Genomic DNA, 22,957 nt, shown 5'->3' with positions numbered 1-22,957 from the left:
GTCATACCAGGTTTGCATTCTGAGCTGCACGTAATTGCATGTAAGTCTTTGGATGGGGCAGCTCTCATATCTAGAAATATGACCGAATTTATTAGTCATCCAAAATCATGACAACCCAGGATTGAGACCAGGATGCAGAGTTGGCTGGCTCCTTGGTATAAGTCATAGCTGCATGTTTTAAAGGGGAACTCCGGTGTTTTTAAACCCTATTTCTGGCATGAAATACGTTCATCTGCTCACTGAGAACAGTTTGGTGAAAGTCGGCGTCCTTCAGAAGATATTTAGATAACTGGAGATCCATATAACGGAGTGAACGGGGCTTAGAGGATGCAGCCTCTAAATAAGGCATTATCTGTCTTTATTTCACCAATACTTTAAGAAGAATGAATGAATGAACGTGTGCTATAGCTCTGTTAGCTCATAGCTGCTGTTAGCTCATAGCTGCTGTTAGCTCATAGCTGCTGTTAGCTCATAGCTCTGTTAGCTCAGAGCTCTGTTAGCTCATAGCTGCTGTTAGCTCATAGCTGCTGTTAGCTCATAGCTGCTGTTAGCTCATAGCTCTGTTAGCTCATAGCTGCTGTTAGCTCATAGCTCTGTTAGCTCATAGCTCTGTTAGCTCATAGCTGCTGTTATGTGGCTACTTGCAGCTAAAGGAGAGCTAACGGAGGGATTTCTACACAGGCACTCTACTGGGACCACTTCATCCACACGCCCCCCTGCAGCACAGCTCATTCACTCCGGTAAGAACGTCCATCTTACTCAAAGTCGTTGTTCACATTGTCAAAATTTGATAAATATCCTGCCATGTTGCACAAAACTATCAGCAGCAAACTCTGTGTGAAGTTAGCCGACTGTCACAGAGCACGGAGTGAATGAGCTGTGCTGCAGTTATTTTGACCAACCCTCTTTAGAGTCGGCTGTTTGATGTTCCCTGAAAGGCCAGTTTGAGAACAGTGATCCCAGTGTTTCTGAGTCGGCGCTCCAGAGCACGACCAGCTGTTTTTGCCCAGGTCGTGGAACGGTGGACCACATCTTTACCTTTAGGGTTACTGAAGGGATCATGGGAGTTTGACCATCCTGTCCACACGTGTTTTGCAGACTTGGAAAAGGCTTACGACCATGTTCCCAGAGGGATTCTGTCAGTGGCGCTGAGGGAGTATGGGGTACCAGAGTCTCCTTTACGAACTATCCGGTCCCCAATGCAAGAGCTGTGTCCGCATTCTTGACATTAAGTAAAACTTGCTTACAGTGCGTGTTGGACTCTGCCAGGGCTTCCCCTTCATTTTCATGGATCTCAAGGCGTAGTCGTGCAGAGGAGGGCATCTGTTTTTGGGTACTGGAGCGGTTCATGGCTGAGTGTGAAGTGGCCCGGGAAGAAGGTCAGCTCTTCCAAATCCGAGGCCATGGTTCTCAACCGGAAAAAAGTTGAATGCTCTCTCCAGGTTGGGGATGAGTCTTTGCCTCAGGCGGATGAGTTTAAGTATTTGGGTTTCTTTTACACGAGTGATGGCAGGTTGGAGCAAGAGATGGACAGACGGATTGGGACTTCGGCAGCAGTAATGAGGGCACTGTTCCGGTTCATCGTGGAGAAGAAGGAGCTGAGCTGGAAGCCGAAACCCCCAATTTACTGGTCCATCTTTGTTCCAATCCTCATCTATGATCATGAGGCTTGGAAAGTGACCGAAAGAATGAGATTGTGGATACAAGCGGCAGAAATGGGTTTCCTTCTGAGGGTGGCTGGGCTCAGTCTTAGATAGGATGAGGAGCTCGGAGTAGAGCCACTGCTGCTTCGCATCAAAAGGAGTCAGCTGAGGTAGTTCGGCCATCTGGTTCGGATGCCTCCTGGTCGCCTCCCTTTGGAGGTTTTCTGGACACGTCCCTCTGGGAGGAGGGGCAGACCCAGGACTCGTTGGAGGGATTATATGTCCCTTCTGGCTTGGGAACACCTTGGGATCCCCCAGGAGGAGCTAGAGAGTGTTGCCTGGTTTTCTCTCCTGGACCTGTTGCCTCCACGGCCTCGGATAAGCAAACAAAAATGGACGGACGGATGGATGGAATCCCCTCTGGACTGAATCTGGTTGATTGTGGGTTTCTATACCAACAAGACAATGACCCGACGTCAAAGCTGTGCAGAGAATATTTGTTTAATATAATATAATATATTGATTTTTAAAAAGGACTATTTAGTTGTTTCAGTTTGTTTGCCTGATAAATAATAATAAAATTTTTAGTTTTAAACAAGTTTTTTTTATAGTTTTCTGAAAATGTTTTCCTCATTTTTCTGACATGTGGTCTAATTAATTTGTTAAGTGCTCTCTATATATATATATATCATATCATATATATCATAACTATATATATAACTATATATATATATAGTTATGTTACATTAAGTTATGATACATGTAATATATAAATGTAATATATCTAATATATAACTAGCGTCCTCAGAGAAAGAAGCAACTGCAGACACCAGCACTATCCAGCATTATAAAAGTTATTATCATATTATTATTATTATTAAAGTCATATCTTCTCTTCAGTCAGCAGTTGTCTTCTTATTTTCCCAAAAGACAAGTATCACCACAGATTTAGAGGACTCACATAAATGGTGAGCATAGCGTAGATGGAAAACATCACATGTGTGAACATGGTGGTAGAGAGTCTTCTCTATCAGGTCCTGGGGCTCGTAGCCGGTCAGCTCAGCCACCCTATCTCCAGCAGGATAGAGGGCACAAGTTAGGCACTTATTTTGAATATCAATGTACCGAGGTCCATTGGAAGATTGAGTTAATAGAAATAAAAAGAATGTAATCAACATGTACATAATTACTAATTTCACAATCTTAAAAACATATTTAATGTTGCACAGTTTATCTGTAATTGAGGTTATTTCTACATGGCTTTGGAGTATTTACAGTGGATTTAGAATTATTTTCTGTCCCTGAACTATACAAAAACAGTTTCAGTGTGCTTTAAAATAAGATTAAAAAAAGCACCATGGCTTTAAAATTGATCAGGGATTCAAGATAAATTGAAAAGATAGGTGAGTAATATTTAGGCATTGTTTTGGAATCCCCCCCCTTAGGAAAGTGTCCATTTCCTTTTGTTTCCCTGTCAAAGAAACTTAAAATAGAATACATGAATATTAAGATCTTAGGTAGAAAATGCTGTTTTGTATCCATTCACTTCCTCAGTCAAATGTATCCTACCTCATGTCCAAAAAGATCAGCTTCAAGTCAAGGCTGGCCCTGAACATGAACATGTTGCTTTGCAGCTTGATCTCAGTGATCCCACTGGGGGGGAAGGAGTGACCAACGGCCACCAGACCAACCGTCTGGGAACAGGATTCATACCGCATCATGTCCACCGTGTATTGATGCAGCTTCAGGTAACCACAGCAGTGGATGACCTGGGAAAGAACAGCACAACACCAAAGTAATTACCTTCAGGTCAAAGTATTTTCAAAGCATGATGGGTGTCAGAAAAACAGAAATGGCCATTTACAATGATTCTGGGAAAATGTCCTGTAAATATAAATGTGAGATTTTTTTGGAAGTTATTGATGTCATTCTGGCTAGACATGAATGAAACCATCCACCTTGTTTCTAAGACGTCATTTTAATCAAATAACATTCTGCATGTGTGTTCTGTGTCCTGCCGGGTCGTTACAGCTTTTTCTAAAGCACTAACTTAGGAACACATGTATTAGCGAGACATGACGTATAGTGCATGTATTACACATTAAAATGTCACAATTAAAAACATTAAGTTTTATTTCAATAGTTGTATAATAGATTGTAGATTATGGCTATCCTATATTTTATGCAGAATTTTAACATGTAGAGTTTCTTATTGGCAAATCAGTGGCAACTTTCAGAGATGTGCAGCAGCAGAAATAACAAAGCTGCCTTGACAGTAGCAGAAACTGCCGTGGCAGAGAGAAACAGCGGCAGCTGCCCTGAGGTTGACAGATACAAGCTACAGTACATTAGTTATTCAGTACAATTGAGTTGTGTTTTTAATTCTAAATATTCATAGCATTGTAGTTTTGGTTATATTGAAGGTTAACTGATTGGAACATGGCTGTTAGTATACCAAAATCATTATCCAATACACACTCAAGCTGCTGCTGGATAGATAATTAAAAGGTCAGATAAGTAAACGCTATAAGATATTCAATACAATAAATAACCTCATACTTGTGCAGAAATATCTCAAACCCAAAGATTACACAAATTAAAATGGCTGAACATACCTTGTATCCTCCACATGTCATTCCTGCATTTCGCTTTGCAAGAACACACTTCATCCTCAAGAAGAAGGAACGCTCAAGTTCATACCCTGTCCAAGACCACAAATTACAAGTCATTACTATTCATTATACATGCATTACTCACTTTATATTTTGTAATATGTTTTTGTATCTATCTATTTTCCCAGTACTGTGACACTAGGACTTTTTTTGCAAAAGGTGATCTAAAATCTAGCCTATTTGGTGTGATAGCAAATACAATATGTTTATGTTTCTGCATTTAGCAGAAACTTTTATCCAAAGCGACTTACAAATGAAGATATAACAGCTTTATAAAAAGCTAACAATAAGCTAACAATAAGCTAACAATAAGCTAACAATAAGCTCCATAGAAGGAACCCAGGAGTCCGACTCTGTCAGAGGGGACAGAGTAGAGATAGGGTGCAGGCATAGAAGGAAGAGCAGAAAGATAAAGTGCAGAGATAGAGGGGGGAGGGAAGTACAAGGTAAGTGCTGGGATAGGAGATGCTCTCTGAAGAGCTGGGTTTTCAGGAGCTTCTTGAAGATAGACAGGGACGCCCCTGTTCTGGTAGCGCTCGGTAGGTCATTCCACCATCGTGGGACGACACATGAACAGAGTTTGGATTGTCTTAGGCGTGGTGTAGGAGCTGCTAGACGACAATCCTGGGACCAACGGAGGGACCCAGTTGGGACAGAAGCCTTTGCAAGAGCATCCAAGTAGATGGGAGCCGCTCCATTAAGCTCTTTGTAGCTAACATCAGGGACTTGGATCTGATGCTAAGGGCAGCCAGAGGAGCTCAATGAACAGAGGGGGGGCGTGTTCTTTTAGGCTGATCCAAGACCAGACGCACCGCCGCGTTCTGGACCATCTGCAGAGGTTTCACAGGCTGGAGAGCAGTTAGGAAACCAGTTAGGAGACCAGTTAGGAAACCAGTTAGGAGACCAGTTAGGAAACCAGTTAGGAAACCAGTTAGGAGACCAGTTAGGAGACCAGTTAGGAAACCAGTTAGGAGACCCGTTAGGAAACCAGTTAGGAAACCAGTTAGGAGACCAGTTAGGAAACCAGTTAGGAAACCAGTTAGGAGACCAGTTAGGAGACCAGTTAGGAGACCAGTTAGGAGACCAGTTAGGAGACCAGTTAGGAAACCAGTTAGGAAACCAGTTAGGAGACCAGTTAGGAGACCAGTTAGGAACCAGTTAGGAGACCAGTTAGGAGACCAGTTAGGAGACCAGTTAGGAAACCAGTTAGGAAACCAGTTAGGAGACCAGTTAGGAGACCAGTTAGGAAACCAGTTAGGAGACCAGTTAGGAAACCAGTTAGGAGACCAGTTAGGAGACCAGTTAGGAAACCAGTTAGGAGACCCATTAGGAAACCAGTTAGGAAACCAGTTAGGAGACCAGTTAGGAAACCAGTTAGGAAACTAGTTAGGAAACCAGTTAGGAGAGCAGTTAGGAAACCAGTTAGGAGAGAAGTTAGGAGACCAGTTAGGAGACCAGTTAGGAAACCAGTTAGGAAACCAGTTAGGAAACCAGTTAGGAGAGCAGTTAGGAGACCAGTTAGGAGACCAGTTAGGAAACCAGTTAGGAGAGCAGTTAGGAGACCAGTTAGGAAACCAGTTAGGAAACCAGTTAGGAGACCAGTTAGGAGACCAGTTAGGAGACCAGTTAGGAGACCAGTTAGGAGACCAGTTAGGAAACCAGTTAGGAAACCAGTTAGGAGACCAGTTAGGAGACCAGTTAGGAAACCAGTTAGGAGACCAGTTAGGAAACCAGTTAGGAGACCAGTTAGGAGACCAGTTAGGAAACCAGTTAGGAGACCCATTAGGAAACCAGTTAGGAAACCAGTTAGGAGACCAGTTAGGAAACCAGTTAGGAAACTAGTTAGGAAACCAGTTAGGAGAGCAGTTAGGAAACCAGTTAGGAAACCAGTTAGGAGAGAAGTTAGGAGACCAGTTAGGAGACCAGTTAGGAAACCAGTTAGGAAACCAGTTAGGAGAGCAGTTAGGAGACCAGTTAGGAGACCAGTTAGGAAACCAGTTAGGAGAGCAGTTAGGAGACCAGTTAGGAAACCAGTTAGGAAACCAGTTAGGAGACCAGTTAGGAGAGCAGTTAGGAGACCAGTTAGGAAACCAGTTAGGAAACCAGTTAGGAGACCAGTTAGGAGACCAGTTAGGAGAGCGTTGCAGGAGTCAAGGCAAAACAACGATCACTTTGAGCTGTTTCAGTCTTCAATCCGCATTATATCATGGGAAAATCATACCATCAAATATGCAGTACAGCACTGACTGTAAGGTTTTTAAGGTACCTGGAGGCAAATTATGGTGTGGTGTCTGGCGAAAACATAGCACTGCGGTCATCTCATCGTGGTCTAATGGGTGGATGTACTCAAATATACTGTTTCCTGTTAGTTCCACCTGCAATGCACACATTTTCAGCATGTACTCATATATGTGTTGAGAGGTGTCGTAATCAGCTGCACAACTAAAAAAACCTACATAAATTATATAACATTATATATCTCCCACAAACCAAAAGTGATGCAATTTCAGTCGTAATGCAATACATCATTTCTGTTTACTTGTGCCTTCCTTTCCAAATGTTTGGCTTAGAAAGATTAAACTGATTTATGAGAGAGCAAGAAGAGGTGAGGGAGGGTCTTACCTGGGACAAGCCAAGGTGAACCGATGCTGTTTCTGAGATGTAAATGATTTTCCCATCAGTGGCAACAACAAACACAAAGCCATCTAAAGTCTGCAGGAGCACAGGGACAAAATGGTTATAAAATTAAACATTTCAGTTTCCATACATTACTAATAAGTTGTGTTATCTGTCTCTTTCTGTGTGTGTGGTGGTTGGTGATGGGGTTTGAGGTGTGTGTAGCTATGGTTACTTGGTTCTCAGCCAATCATTGCCCATATTGGAGTCCCACCTTATCATTAACTCCCCTCGTCTTTCCTGTGCTTCTGGATTCCTGTGCCAGCCTTACTGTCTGTCTTTCTGCCTGCCTTCTAACCAGATAATTAGAATCTGCACTTTTCAAACTTTTGGACTATTTAAATCTGAATCATGAAAACACACCAATTTTCATATTTAGCTTTTGGAAAAGAATCGAGTAGTTAATTATGGGTGCAATACGGCAGCACTTTACAGTGTCTCTTCTAGGTTTTGACTAGGTCGAAACATAAAGCAGAGGCAGGACATAATACAGCAGCTGAACAGATTTATTCTGCATAATAATTAGAGGAAACTCTTCCTAATTTTATCTGAAGTTCTAAATAATCAGAAGGGTACAAAGGCTCTCTCATAGCAAAAGACAGAAGAACATCTTCAATGTTATTTGTTTTCTTGTGAAAATGCAGGTGGTGTGACTGAGGGGACTCTTTCATGGAGTCCTTTCAGATAGCTTGAGCGATGAAGCAGGCTGATATTCCAATGCAGCTGACATCACAGCTAACAACAGTAAGCTACATAGAAGGAAAACCACTAGTCAGGCTCTATCATTGGTGACAGGGGTCACAGTGTAGAAAGAGAGTGCAGACCTAGATAGAAGTACAGAGTAAGGGCAGGAGATGCTCTCTGAAGAGCTGGGTCTTCAAGAGTTTCTTGAAGAAAGACAGAGCTGTTCTGGTAGAGTGGAAACACACATGAACAGAGTTTGGATTGTCTTAGGTGTGGTGTAGGAGCTGCTAGACGACAATACTGTGACGACCAGAGTGACCGAGTTGTGACAGAAGCCTTTGTGAGAGCATTCAAGTAGATGGAGCCGTTCCATTAAGCTCTTTGTAGCTAACATCAGGGACTTGGATCTGATGCTAAGGGCAGCCAGAGGAGCTCAATGAACAGAGGGGGGGCGTGTTCTTTTAGGCTGATCCAAGACCAGACGCACCGCCGCGTTCTGGACCATCTGCAGAGGTTTCACAGGCTGGAGACCAGTTAGGAGACCAGTTAGGAAACCAGTTAGGAGACCAGTTAGGAGAACAGTTAGGAGACCAGTTAGGAAACCAGTTAGGAAACCAGTTAGGAAACCAGTTAGGAGAGCAGTTAGGAGAGCAGTTAGGAAACCAGTTAGGAGACCAGTTAGGAGACCAGTTTGGAAACCAGTTAGGAAACCAGTTAGGAAACCAGTTAGGAAACCAGTTAGGAGACCAGTTAGGAGACCAGTTAGGAAACCAGTTAGGAAACCAGTTAGGAGACCAGTTAGGAGAGCAGTTAGGAGGGCGTTGCAGTAGTCAAGACAGGACATGACAAATAGACTGCACCAGGAGCGTTGGTGGGGTTAGGTATGTCCTGATCTCTCTTATATTTAATATTGTGAAGCGGCACAATCGAGCGACAGAGGCAAAATTATCTTAAAGGTCAGCTGGTCGTCAACCATGACACCCAAGCCACACTGAACACCTGCCTCTGACCATTGATGGTGCTGTTATGGAGCGAGTGAGCAGCACCAAATTCCTGGGGTTGAACATCAGTGAGGACCTCTCCTGGGCCACCAACTCTGCATCACTGGAGAAGAAAACCCAGCGGCGCCTTTACTTCCTCCGCAAGCTCCCATACTGAACACATTCTACCGGGGTACCATTGAAAGCATCCTGTCCAGCTGCATCACTGTGTGGGGGTGGGTGGGGGGGTGGCTACACTGAATACAGCAGAAAAGCACTACAACGCATAGTGAACATGGCTGGAAAGATTATTGGTGCCCCGCTCTTCTCCCTGCAAGACATATACACCACCCACCTCACACAGAAAGCCACCTGGATTGTGAGCAACACCTGCCACTGTTCAGCCTCCTAGCCTCTGGAAGAAGATATAGGAGCCTCCATTGCCGCGCTGTCAGACTCAGGAACAGCTTCATACACCAAACTGTCAGGACACTAAATTCTCTCCCCTCACTCCCCCCAGCCGTATCCTCAAGACTGACAAGAAGTTGAAATCCCCCTCCGCCCCCACCTCCACCTCCCGGTGCAGGGTTCACTGGAATAACTCACAGCCTTCCTTGCCCCCTTTGCCCCCCTTTGAATCAGCACACCTCCATGCTTTCCTCTATTCTTATGGCATTTTTTGCATTTGAAAGCGCAAGGAAAACATAGAAAATCCTTAGGTATGTTTGACAAATGTGGATGAAGATGTGTCTGATTAGTTCATAGCTCAGACTGTTTTAGAGATTAAAGGTTGAGAAGTGTTTGAGGGTTATAAATGGGTAGAGAAGAAGCATCGTGGCAATAAAGAAAAAGACACAAACAACAAACAGGATGGTTGAAGCAGACTTGGCACCATCTTGTCTTGTCTGACAAGTTTCCCAAATTTAGCCCCAAAGTTACTGTCTCCTTCACATTCTCAAAGCCAGGCACAGCAATACAATAATGTAGTTTGCACAAAGCAACAGATGGCACAGTGATCTGATCCCCAGCCTCTCTACACATTAAAATCTGCACTCTGTACGTCCCTTTATATAATGTGTTATTCAAGACAAAATAAAAAGCTGTATCCTGTATATAGTGTATGATTCAAGCACTGTCTGTGAATGCATGAGAAGCACATATAAAATGCTTTTTAAACTAGACAAGGTTTTAAACATGTTATGTAATTATGGAAAAGTCAATAAATCAAGTCACCCCAGTCAAAAGAGTTACTACAGCAGAAGTGTAAGAGCATAATGTAGTGTACTGACTTGTAAAAGTTGGGAACCCAAGTCTTTTGCCATACAATCCAGAGGGTTGAACCTAGCTGACTGGCCCCATCCATCCCCAAGACCTATGGACAGGAGACAGAAAAATAAGAGTTAATTAGCTTAATTAGTGAATCAATGACCACAGAGAAATAGAGGAAATTTAATTAAATTTAAATTTCTCAATCTGTGGTTCACTCCAAGGTATAAGTATTTAGATATTTAGATTTTAGATACAGTAGGGACATCCTTCCTTCCTTCCATCCATCCATTATATTTCTTATATTTCTATAGTTCTATAGTTCGGGTTACGGGGTCAAGTAGATCAACCCAGACACCCCTTCTATCCAGTGACACTCTGCAGGGGATCCAAAGATGCTCTCATGTCAGAAGGGATATATAATCCCTCCAGTGAGCTCTTCCCCAGGGACTCCTCCCAGCTGGACACCACCAGAAAGAAGTGACCAAGAGGCATCTTAATTAGCCCAAACCACCTCAGGTGAGTCCTTTCAATACGAACGAGTAATGGCTCTACTCTGGTTTGTGGAGCTCCTGCCCAGCTACCCTCATTAGGAAACCCATTTCAGCCACTTGTATCCACAATCTTCTGCCTTCGGTCATAAACCTGATCTCATGACCTTTCGTGCCTTTTCAGCTCAGCTCCCACTTCACTACCACAGATCAGTGCAGTGCCCTCATTACTGTGGACAAAACCCCAGTCCATCTGTCCATCTCTTGTTCTTTTTGCCATCATTGTTGAAGATCTCTAAGTGCAAGGACCCATCTCCAATCTGGAGCGAGCACTCTGCCCTTGTTCCGTTGAGAACCATGGCCTCAGAATTGGAGGGGCTGACTCTCATCCTGGCTGCTTCAAACTTGGTTGCAAATCGCTCCAGTGCATGCTGAAAATCATTGCTTGAAGAAGACAATAAAACCCCATCATCCACAAAGAGAAGAACTGCAACCTTGAGTCATCCAAACCAGACACATTGTCTCATTAACTACACCTTGAGATCCTGCCCAAAAGAACAATGCTGCATGAGTAAATAACCATAAAGAACAAAACTGACCATCCCTTTCATAACCCTGTTAAAACTGTGTGATCAGTGTCTTCTTCAGCTCCTCTGTAACACAGGAGGTATTTCCTGCCAGCAGTAATAACTCTTCATGATAAAAGCTTATGATTGGTTTAAAAAGTATTACTGCAAAAATAGAATTTCCCTTTGACAAAAAAAAGTTATTTTATATTCCATAACTAACTTCCAACTGTTCATGAGAAAAATTCTCTCAAAGGTGTGAGTTAAAGATCTTCCAGTGAGGTTTCTCCATCAATGTTCCCGATTTCACCCTCACTACTCATTTTAATTTCCCAGATCTGTCTGGCAGTCTTTCCACGTCCTGATCCAACTCCTTTCCAGACTTTCCAATTGACAATGCAACTGATCATATTCTCTCACTTCCTCTGGATTGTAAAGGTCTGATTTCCACTCTTTGGGACTGTAATATCACTCCTGACTCTCTGCAGGGTGTCAGGAGACTATGGGTTAGGGTTAGGGGTTGATCTCAGAGCAGTAATGACAGATGATCAGTGGGAAGCAGCACTTAAGTTAATACACTCATTCTCCCCATGCGCTCGACATAGCCTAATACAACTAAAAATTGTATTGAGGGCACATTTGACCAAAACAAGACTTGCCCTGTTGACCTCGGGTCAAACAGCAGATTATATACACATGTTTTGGTCCTTCCCCAAGTTAAACATGTTCTGGGCCAACATCTTTACTGCTGACAGCAAAATGTTTCAAAAAGATGTCACCCCCAACCCCATATGTGCTTTATTTGGATGCACCCCTGAAATCCGTGGCCTTAAAGGCGAAGCTGGGGTAGTCATAGCGTTTATTTCCCCGATTGCAAGACAACTCAAGAAAGACACACCTCCCACCTTTCCCTGATGGATAAGAGATATAATGCACTTTCTTACACTTGAGAAGATCAGATATACCCTTGAAGGCCTCTTGCAATAGTTTGAGAGGGCTTGGACCCCCTTTCTAGAGTATTATAAGAGTTTACAAATTCCTTTAAATGAAGACTAGGATACCAGTAGTAGGATATGTTGAAGGCACCACTGGGATGATTAACGTTGTGCTCGGTGAGACAAACGAGGACGGAGTTTCCTAAATTGATGACGACAGGAGGGGCTTCAGCAGACACGATGGATCTGGAGGAGTTTGCAGAGACGGTATCACAGACACTGGGGCTTTTGCAACTGGATCAGCTGAAAGATGAGTGTGTGTGTGAGCCAAAATCCCAAGTGGAGATGTCACAAACAGACGAGCGTTAATCAGACAAATAACAAAATGGACAATGTAATTAATGATGAAGAGAAGGATGCATCAACGTGTTTTTGAAAGAGGATGCTGAAACTTGGTGAATAAATGATAGAAAATCCTGGAAACACAAAAAGTGAAGAGAACACAGATTATCCAGGAAACAAATCAAGAAATGAGCTTGCAGAAAAATACAGCTTCAGCTCAACAGTCAAACTCTGCAGGATGAAGTTAGGAAGCTGAGTGAAAGAGAGAGGAGTGCATCAGCAAGTAAAACTTCAGCTCCTCAAAACGTCTGCCTACAGCTGTGAACAGATTCCCTGAAGTGATAATAAGGAGATAATTCAAGATTTGTGGTCAGATTAGGGAAAAGGGGCAGAAGGACAGACTCTCATAAAAAGGACACAGGGGGGCTGAAGTCCTGGAGGCCGTGATCAAGTCAGTCAGTCCAGGTTTGAGTACTCGTGAAATGCTTGAGATAAAGAGTGGCCTTAGCCTTCCCCAGCTGAAAGCCATATTAAAGGGACATTTCAAAGAGGACAGTTCTACAGACTTGTACCACAGACTAATAAACATTACTCAAGATAGTCGTGAGTCTCCTCAAAACTTCCTCTTCAGAGCCATTGAGTTAAAGGAAAGGCTGTTGCTTTCTTCAAGAGAAGTGGAATCGTATGAAGAGTACAGTGTCGAGCTCATCTAGAAGAAATTCTTGAGGTCAGTGAGTACTGGACTGTTGTGACCGCATCAAGTTTCAACTAAAGCCTTATCTTGATGATCAGAGAGTGACTGATTAAGTAGTCATCAACAGAATGAATTAAGCTGTTAGTGTTGAATTAGAAAGAGAGTCCAAGACACAAAAATACACAAGCAGCAAGGCTCCAAAAGTAACCGAACTACAGACAGAAATACAGTTTAGTCAGCCATCTCAAGGTGCAGCTGAAGAGTTGGGATCCAAGAGCAGCCAGCTGAAGGTGTGTAGCCTAAGAGCCAAAATACACCAGCAGTCACCAACTCAAGAGACTTAGAACTCTATGAGACAGTCAGACAACTGGGAGAAGAAATGGCTGAAATACAGAAAAGCATAATGAACCGGCAACCCAGAACAAGCGTTCGGAGAGGATGTAAAGTCTGTCAGGAGCAGGGAACAGGTGACAGCTGACCAGTGCGAACACTGTTTCAAGTGTGGACAATCAGGGACTTCTCCAGAGTCTGTAGAGGACAAACAAAGCTGGCAGGCAAATCTGATGGCAAGAAAGTGACTATTCAAACAGTCGCTCCAAAGATGTTGACTCTGAGCCAACCTGAAGCAGACAACAAGGTGCACAAGGTTCTGTGTGACAGAATCAGGCAGCTAGAGGTGGAGTTAGAGAAAAGTGGGAAAGCTGAACAGACTGTGGGTAACACCTACACCAGCCAAGCTGAAAGCCCTCATCGGAAAGACAGAAACTGGTCTAGGGTGGCTGTCACCAATGCCAGAAACCACGACATTACCCCTTGCACAGTGCTGGGACAGCTACAGCAGGTCAAGGCTATCCACCCAGTGGATGTAAGACCAGTAGCTAGTTCCAGTGAGAGCACAGCCAGTGCAAGTGAAGACAAAGTCAGCAGAGACAACACACCTGAAAGATCAGGAACATAAACAGCTGGAAACATGTGAACATGACCCATGAGACCCTCCAGTGTCAGTGGACCAGCTGACTCCAGACCAGCAGAAAAAGGTGAGACAGATGTTACGTAAAGAATGTGCTGCAGACGAGAATGATGTGGGTCGTATGCCATCTCTGCAGTTAAATATCTGCATGACAGAACTCCACTAAGGCGCACCTACAGCTCAGGACCTAAACCTCTTCACAAGGAGGTGAGAGAGTATTTGGAAGACCTACTGAACAGAGGTTGGATTCAAAAATCGGGGTCCCCGTATTCCTCACCAGTAGTCAGTGTCTGAAAGAAGGATGGGAGCTTATGTCTGTGCATGGATTATCGAGAGTTGAACCAGAAATCCATTCCTGGCCGTCATCACATCCTTCGAGTGCAAGACCTGCTGAGCAGCCTGAGTGGGAGTGCATGGTTCTCTGTGCTGGACCAGAGCAAAGCGTACCATCAGGATTTCCTCCAGGACAGCAGCAGACCACTTACCGCCTTCATTAGCGCCAATCCCAGTGCTCAAAGACCGCAAACCTGAGCATGTGGGAGACCTGAGAAAGATGCTAAGGTTCCTATCCTGCTACCGCCCGTACATTGCAAACTTCACATGCATCGAGTCTACTGAGAAGACTCCAGGTAGTAAAGGAACAAGTGCAAATAAGAGCAAAGGGAAACGCAAGAAGTCAGACCAGCTACACTCGAGCCAGCCAATCACTTGGACAGAAGAACTCCAGAAAGTACTCTGCCAGCTTATAGAGTACCTGCTGAGTCCACCACGTCTAGGTTATCTAGACTTTGAGAAGCCATTTGTGCTCATTGTGATGGCTCTCAGGAAGGGCTCGGTTCAGGCAAGCTGGGTGTCATCGGTTATGGGTGCAGAACACTAACTGCTCCATTAACACCTTCCTTCTGGAAAACTGGAGTTTCTTAAGATGAAGTGAGCCATCTGTGAAAGATTTAGGGAGTATTTGTATTTGTACACTGACAACAATCCTTTAACTTGTGTTTTGACCACAGCGAAGCAACACACAACCTGGAAAAGCAAATGGTGATGCTGATGGCTCTGTCTGCAGTCTCTGTCTGCCCAGATAGTCTTAAAGCTGAGCAGAGAGCTGTTAGAGTTGTTCCTGCAGCCAGGTCCAGGATTCCACCATCTGTTGTTAACCAGCTCTGTGATCCTCCTCCTTTACTGTTAGCGCCCTGTCTGCAGTCTCTGTCTGCCCGGATAGTCTTAAAGCTGAGCAGAGAGCTGTTAGAGCTGTTCCTGCAGCCAGGTCCAGGATTCCACCATCTGTTGTTAACCAGCTCTGTGATCCTCCTCCTTTACTGTTAGCGCTCTGTCTGCAGTCTCTGTCTGCCCGGATAGTCTTAAAGCTGAGCAGAGAGCTGTTAGAGTTGTTCCTGCAGCCAGGTCCAGGATTCCACCATCTGTTGTTAACCAGCTCTGTGGTCCTCCTCCTTTACTGTTAGCGCTCTGTCTGCAGTCTCTGTCTGCCCGGATAGTCTTAAAGCTGAGCAGAGAGCTGTTAGAGTTGTTCCTGCAGCCAGGTCCAGGATTCCACCATCTGTTGTTAACCAGCTCTGTGGTCCTCCTCCTTTACTGTTAGCGCTCTGTCTGCAGTCTCTGTCTGCCCGGATAGTCTTAAAGCTGAGCAGAGAGCTGTTAGAGTTGTTCCTGCAGCCAGGTCCAGGATTCCACCATCTGTTGTTAACCAGCTCTGTGATCCTCCTCCTTTACTGTTAGCGCTCTGTCTGCAGTCCCTGTCTGCCCGGATAGTCTTAAAGCTGAGCAGAGAGCTGTTAGAGTTGTTCCTGCAGCCAGATCTCAATTAAAACAAACATCTTGCATTCCTGATAATCCTGCTGTGGCTTAGGGTTCATCAGGGCTCCAAGCTTGTTAATTTTATCTGACAGATTTTTCATATTTCCATGATGATCGAGGGCTTTGGAAAGTTCAGTTTGCTGCTCCAAAAACTTTCATATTTCTATGGTTATGCATCATAAGACATGTAGATAAGACCAGATAAGGCCATTTACCAGCAGAAGTCCTTCCAGCAGCATCCAAACCAGCACAGAAAAAATGTCTCAGAAATCTGTATTTTCACAGAAAAATGCTCCGTAGAAAATCTCAAGAAGATTGAAAGAAAGACACAGTAAATAAATTATGAATATACAATATAAATATGTTGTACATTTATAGTGTATATTTATATTTATATTGTGTATTGAATCCTTCAGTGACATGTCATCCAAGTCATTGGACTTTGTATGCAACACTGATCTTTTAGTGCCGCTGCTTTATTCAGTTTCTGTCTGAGGCTGTGGTTTGGTTTGAAATGCATCAGGATGTGTTGCTTAGAGAAGATCCTTTAAAGTTATTCAGACATTCAAACTACATACCTATGGAAGGACAATATTTTATGCATGTCATCGCAGTGACTGTGCAAACCTTTATATAAAAATGTAAGAATGGAGCTGGTTCCTCAGGTTCAGACTGAGCAGCTCAACAAGAAGGACTTTCTTTTGAGGACAGAAATGTAGATATTCTATACAGAGAGGACAGAAGGTATGATAGAGGAGTAAAAGAAGACATTTATGTTCAACTGAAAAACAAACCTTTAAACAGAGGAGCTATCCTCACCAAGGTTCCATTGTAAGTGTTACGTCTCTAACACAGGTTACCAAACATTTACAGCTTGGATCGTGTGACCAAAACCCGTCGATCAGGCAGGAGAACAGTGAACTGGTTGATAAATCCTCAGAAACGTGAGTAAAACACACTCAGCGCCTGGAGAGAGGAGAAAATCTCCACTGAGGAGGAGGAGTAGCCTGAACCAAAGCCCAATCCCCAACGGTAAACAAACGTCTGAAATACATGTTCTACATGTTCTGCATGTTCTACATGTTCTGCATGTTCTGCATGTTCTGCATGTTCTGCATGTTCTACATGTTCTGCATGTTCTGCATGTTCTGCATGTTCTGCATGTTCTACATGTTCTACATGTTCTGCATGTTCTGCATGTTCTGCATGTTCTACATGTTCTGCATGTTCTACATGTTCTGCATGTTCTACATGTTCTGCATGTTCTACATGTTCTAAATGTTCTACATGTTCTACATATTCTACATGTTCTACATGTTCTGCATGTTCTGCATGTTCTACATGTTCTACATGTTCTGCACGTTCTAAATGTTCTACATATTCTACATGTTCTACATGTTCTACATGTTCTACATATTCTACATGTTCTGCATGTTCTGCATGTTCTACATATTCTACATGTTCTACATGTTCTACATGTTCTACATGTTCTACATATTCTACATGTTCTGCATGTTCTGCATGTTCTGCATGTTCTACATGTTCTGCATGTTCTACATGTTCTGCACGTTCTGCATGTTCTACATATTCTACATGTTCTACATGTTCTACATGTTCTACATATTCTACATGTTCTGCATGTTCTGCATGTTCTACATGTTCTGCATGTTCTACATGTTCTGCACGTTCTGCATGTTCTACATGTTCTACATGTTCTGCATGTTCTACATGTTCTGCACGTTCTGCATGTTCTACATGTTCTGCATGTTCTACATGATCTGCATGTTCTACATGTTCTGCATGTTCTGCATGTTCTGCATGTTCTGCATGTTCTACATATTCTACATGTTCTACATGTTCTACATGTTCTACATGTTCTACATGTTCTGCATATTCTACATGTTCTACATGTTCTGCATGTTCTACATGTTCTACATGTTCTACATGTTCTGCATGTTCTACATGTTCTACATATTCTACATGTTCTACATGTTCTACATGTTCTGCATGTTCTACATGTTCTGCATGTTCTACATGTTCTGCATGTTCTACATGTTCTACATGTTCTACATGTTCTGCATATTCTACATGTTCTACATGTTCTGCATGTTCTGCATGTTCTACATGTTCTACATATTCTACATGTTCTACATGTTCTGCATGTTCTACATGTTCTACATGTTCTACATGTTCTGCATGTTCTACATGTTCTGCATGTTCTACATGTTCTGCATGTTCTGCACGTTCTGCACGTTCTACATGTTCTACATGTTCTGCATGTTCTACACGTTCTGCACGTTCTGCACGTTCTACATGTTCTACATGTTCTACATGTTCTGCATGTTCTGCACGTTCTGCACGTTCTGCACGTTCTAAATGTTCTACATATTCTACATGTTCTACATGTTCTACATGTTCTACATGTTCTACATATTCTACATGTTCTGCATGTTCTGCATGTTCTACATGTTCTGCATGTTCTACATGTTCTGCACGTTCTGCATGTTCTAAATGTTCTGCATGTTCTACATGATCTGCATGTTCTACATGTTCTACATGTTCTGCATGTTCTGCATGTTCTGCATGTTCTACATGTTCTGCATGTTCTGCATGTTCTACATGTTCTGCATGTTCTGCATGTTCTACATGTTCTGCATGTTCTGCATGTTCTACATGTTCTACATGTTCTGCATGTTCTACATGTTCTGCACGTTCTGCATGTTCTACATATTCTACATGTTCTACATGTTCTACATGTTCTACATGTTCTACATATTCTACATGTTCTGCATGTTCTGCATGTTCTACATGTTCTGCATGTTCTACATGTTCTGCACGTTCTGCATGTTCTACATGTTCTACATGTTCTGCATGTTCTACATGTTCTGCACGTTCTGCATGTTCTACATGTTCTGCATGTTCTACATGATCTGCATGTTCTACATGTTCTACATGTTCTGCATGTTCTGCATGTTCTGCATGTTCTGCATGTTCTACATATTCTACATGTTCTGCATGTTCTGCATGTTCTACATGTTCTGCACGTTCTGCATGTTCTACATGTTCTGCATGTTCCGCATGTTCTGCATGTTCTGCATGTTCTGCATGTTCTACATGTTCTGCATGTTCTACATGTTCTGCATGTTCTACATGTTCTGCATGTTCTGCACGTTCTGCACGTTCTACATGTTCTACATGTTCTGCATGTTCTACACGTTCTGCACGTTCTGCACGTTCTACATGTTCTACATGTTCTGCATGTTCTGCACGTTCTGCACGTTCTGCACGTTCTAAATGTTCTACATATTCTACATGTTCTACATGTTCTACATGTTCTACATGTTCTACATATTCTACATGTTCTGCATGTTCTGCATGTTCTACATGTTCTGCATGTTCTACATGTTCTGCACGTTCTGCATGTTCTACATGTTCTGCATGTTCTACATGATCTGCATGTTCTACATGTTCTACATGTTCTGCATGTTCTGCATGTTCTGCATGTTCTGCATGTTCTACATGTTCTGCATGTTCTGCATGTTCTACATGTTCTGCATGTTCTGCATGTTCTACATGTTCTGCATGTTCTACATGTTCTACATGTTCTGCATGTTCTACATGTTCTGCACGTTCTGCATGTTCTACATGTTCTGCATGTTCTACATGTTCTACATGTTCTGCATGTTCTACATGTTCTGCACGTTCTGCATGTTCTACATGTTCTGCATGTTCTACATGATCTGCATGTTCTACATGTTCTACATGTTCTGCATGTTCTGCATGTTCTGCATGTTCTGCATGTTCTACATGTTCTGCATGTTCTGCATGTTCTACATGTTCTGCATGTTCTGCATGTTCTACATGTTCTGCATGTTCTACATGTTCTACATGGTTAGGGGTAAAAGCATCACGTTCCAGTGTTAATGTATAGATCCTAAAATGTTTGGGAAATAAAGAATATCACAGCTGGATGATGACGCCGACATTTTTTGTGCTGATAAAGTTTCTTTGTCCTGATTATTAACATTCTCTGAGATTTAGCCTTTAACTTTAAAAAAGTGAAACTTTAACTTAAAAAAAGTGAAAGTTTAACTTTAAAAAAGTGAAATTCTTAAATAACAGGAAGCCTAAAATTGGACATAAAGCTGTATGAGACTCAGAACCTGTTTAGGAATCCAAATGTCAGAAAAAGCTGATGAGGCAATCAATCAGAACTTTCTTAATGTCGCTGAAGCAGGGAGAAAGAAATCAAACTACTAGTTGGACAGAGATTGATCTACATGTGAGAGCAAAGCAGAAGTGATGTCATTAGATGTTTTATCCTTGCAGTGTTTTAAAATCTTATTCATTTCTCTAATAATCTTCCTAATAAAGTTCATAGTTATTTTTTTTTTTTCAAGCTATCTGTAAAATTGTCCAAGTTTCATCAGTTAATTTGAATTATGGTTGAACTGGCTTTACTAGCATGACTTTTCTTTTTGTAGTTGCATCCTGTGGAACCAAAACTGCTCTGAGAACAATACTATAGATATATAATAAATATATAATAAAAGTAATGTAAATCATCTTATGATAGTCAGTCATGAATTTTACAGTCATGGGTTTTTCTAAAGAATTCACATTTATTTCACTGAAATTGATAAAGTTATTAAATGAGCGCATACTAACTCACACCCCAGCTCCATACATTTAGAAGATATCTCAAACCTGTATGTATATATATTCATAACGTAGTTGTTTTTCGCCTTGTCCATATATATATATATATATATATATATATATATATATATATATATATATATATATTATTATTATTATTATTATTATTATTATTATAAAATTATTTCATATTTTAGATAATATAATTAGTAACGTTATTAGTCAATGTGAAATTAGGGGATTTTTTTTTACCTAACTGGTTTGTGGATATAATATTTTGTTTGGATAAAAATCAAATTGATAACAAAATATCAGTAAAAAAGTACTACATCGTGCACTTTAAATGGAATATTCTTACCCAGAAACATTCTTCATATATATATCATATATATATATATATATATATGAAGAATGTTTGCATTTCATTGCTTTTTAGGTACAATTTACAAAGAAACACAGCCAGCATTCTGGTTAATAATATTCCATTTAAAGGGCACGATGTAGTACTTTTTTACTGATATTTTGTTATCAATTTGATTTTTATCCAAACAAAATATTATATCCACAAACCAGTTAGATAAAAAAAAATCCCCTAATTTCACATAGACTATTAACGTTATTAATTATATTTTCTAAAATATATATTTCTAAATTTTAACTCTGATATACCACAGTTAATGATAATTATTTCAAAATAAGAATTAAATTAATATCTAAGCTTTTCAATGTTGAACAATGTGTGTAACAGAGCAGCAGGACTTTATCCTGTTCTTTATACTTCTAATGTGCTAATTCTCTTGTCAGATGGAATGAAAACACCTTTTAAAGTTCTCCAGTAATTTGTAGATTATTTTGTTCCTTCATGTTGATGTTATTTAAAATGAATTAAAGGCCTGCAGACACTTCTGAATCCAGGCGGAGCTGCTAAATCATTTGGTAAATCGGTGGAAAATTAAATTAAATGTATTTCAGTTGAGTTTTCTTGATAAAGTCACTCCACATTTCATCTGAAGGTATGTAGCCCAAACTCTTCAGGCGCTAATATTTGAATTTTTCCAGCCGACAGGGATTCTGTGTTGGGATCTGAAACTAATGCCAAACTCTGCTGCTTTCCCTCGCGTCATTATGGAGCTTAAACTGATAACAGGCTTCTTAAAGTTTACGACCAAAAACGATGGATGACAGTTGAGAGGCTGCTTCTCGGACAGAGACGTGCTTCGGACGCGTTTTCTGGCGTGTGCCGGGTGGTCCGGCCATGAAAAGGCGCGTGCTCGTTCTGTTTTATGCTACAAAAACCTTTGTAAAACTTCCTAAAAAGACTCAAAATGTAAATGCGTGCACTTTAGAAAGTTTTCATACATTAAATAGTCTTTTAGATTTTATCTTGATGAGTTTCCTTCAGAGACAGTCACGCGCTTCTCATTATTTTCCAATATAGTTAATTATTGATTTTAGTCATATTCAGCGACAATAAACCCGTTCTTATCATTTACAGTCAGTAATTATCAGGAGAAGACACACATGCATCCATTAACCCCACAGTTTGTATTTGGTCTTTTTGTCAGATAGACAGACCTACACACACACACACACACACACACACACACACACATATATATATATATAGATATCTAAATATATTGGTTAACTAACCGTATTGGTTCAAACTGAAATATGAAACTACACCACATCTGTTGCGTTCCTTGAATATTGCAGCTTTTAAACAGATAAGTCAGACACACGCGCGCTCTCTGCGCCCGGAGCAGCCTCGGGCCTGCCGGCTGCGCGTACCTACCGTAAGGGAACAGCGCTCTCATCCTGATGTAGCTGCTGCTCAGCCGGATGACGGAGGCCTTGTCCAGCTGGGACGTGATGGCCGCGGGCAGAGGTAGCAGCTTGGCCAACTCATAAAACTGTCCGTTCTCTTTCTCCCTCCGGGTTTTCGCCGCGTTCTTAGACTTTTCCTTCATCTCTGAAATGAGTTTTTGCATAAAAGTAAGAAAAAGATTTGTTGGGCGCCTTTCTGATAGATGGAACTCATGTATGGAATATGGTGAGAAGACGTTAAAAATGCTGCTTCTGTATCTTCATTAATGTTGAAATAAGGAGCAGGTCGCATATTAATCCAAATAATAGACTGCACATGAAATAATAATGAGTGAAGGTTTCGTGCTATTTGACCACACCAACCTCTAACGAACCTTTTAAAATCTCTGCTTCGCTTGTTCAACAGTGCGCGCGGACAGAGCTGCAGATGAAGGATGCAGAAGCCTCAACGCCACGTCCACTTCACAATATCAGATTTCCGTCAGTTTTCCGTCCATCCGCTCACACATCCAGGTCTGCTGCCCTGTTCCTCCCTTTCAGCGTCTCGTCCCAAATAAAAAGAACCAACAGCACTAATTCAGATGTTCATATAGTGCTGTGATGGAATGATAAGGAGGCTGCTGTGGGACTGAATGAGCTGCCTCTCAGAAAGCTGCTGGGCCCCCCTCTCCCTGTGGGGGGGTCAGGGTGTGAGGAACTAACCACAGTGAAGCTTTTATCATGAATAAAGACAATAT

The 22,957-nt window shown here is 41.9% G+C and overlaps 1 protein-coding gene across 1 annotated transcript in view; it reads right to left on the bottom strand.

Annotated features, from left to right (window-relative positions):
- LOC140280280 (single-minded homolog 2-like) overlaps window positions 1–22,363 on the bottom strand; it is a 35,785-nt gene extending 13,422 nt beyond the window's left edge. The window contains 7 exon segments of the mRNA XM_072375584.1: window positions 2,605–2,711; window positions 3,213–3,412; window positions 4,259–4,344; window positions 6,582–6,690; window positions 6,938–7,027; window positions 9,945–10,027; window positions 22,189–22,363. Coding sequence (XP_072231685.1) covers window positions 2,605–2,711; window positions 3,213–3,412; window positions 4,259–4,344; window positions 6,582–6,690; window positions 6,938–7,027; window positions 9,945–10,027; window positions 22,189–22,363 — 850 coding nt within the window.
- Window positions 22,364–22,957: the final 594 nt, after the last annotated feature.

Source organism: Leuresthes tenuis, unplaced genomic scaffold (genome assembly GCF_036924035.1).
Source record: "Leuresthes tenuis unplaced genomic scaffold, fLeuTen1.0.hap1 SCAF_21, whole genome shotgun sequence".
Lineage (NCBI taxonomy): Eukaryota > Metazoa > Chordata > Actinopteri > Atheriniformes > Atherinopsidae > Leuresthes > Leuresthes tenuis.
The sequence above is the reverse complement of the archived record's forward strand: the minus strand, read 5'-3'. Positions and strand labels throughout refer to the sequence as shown.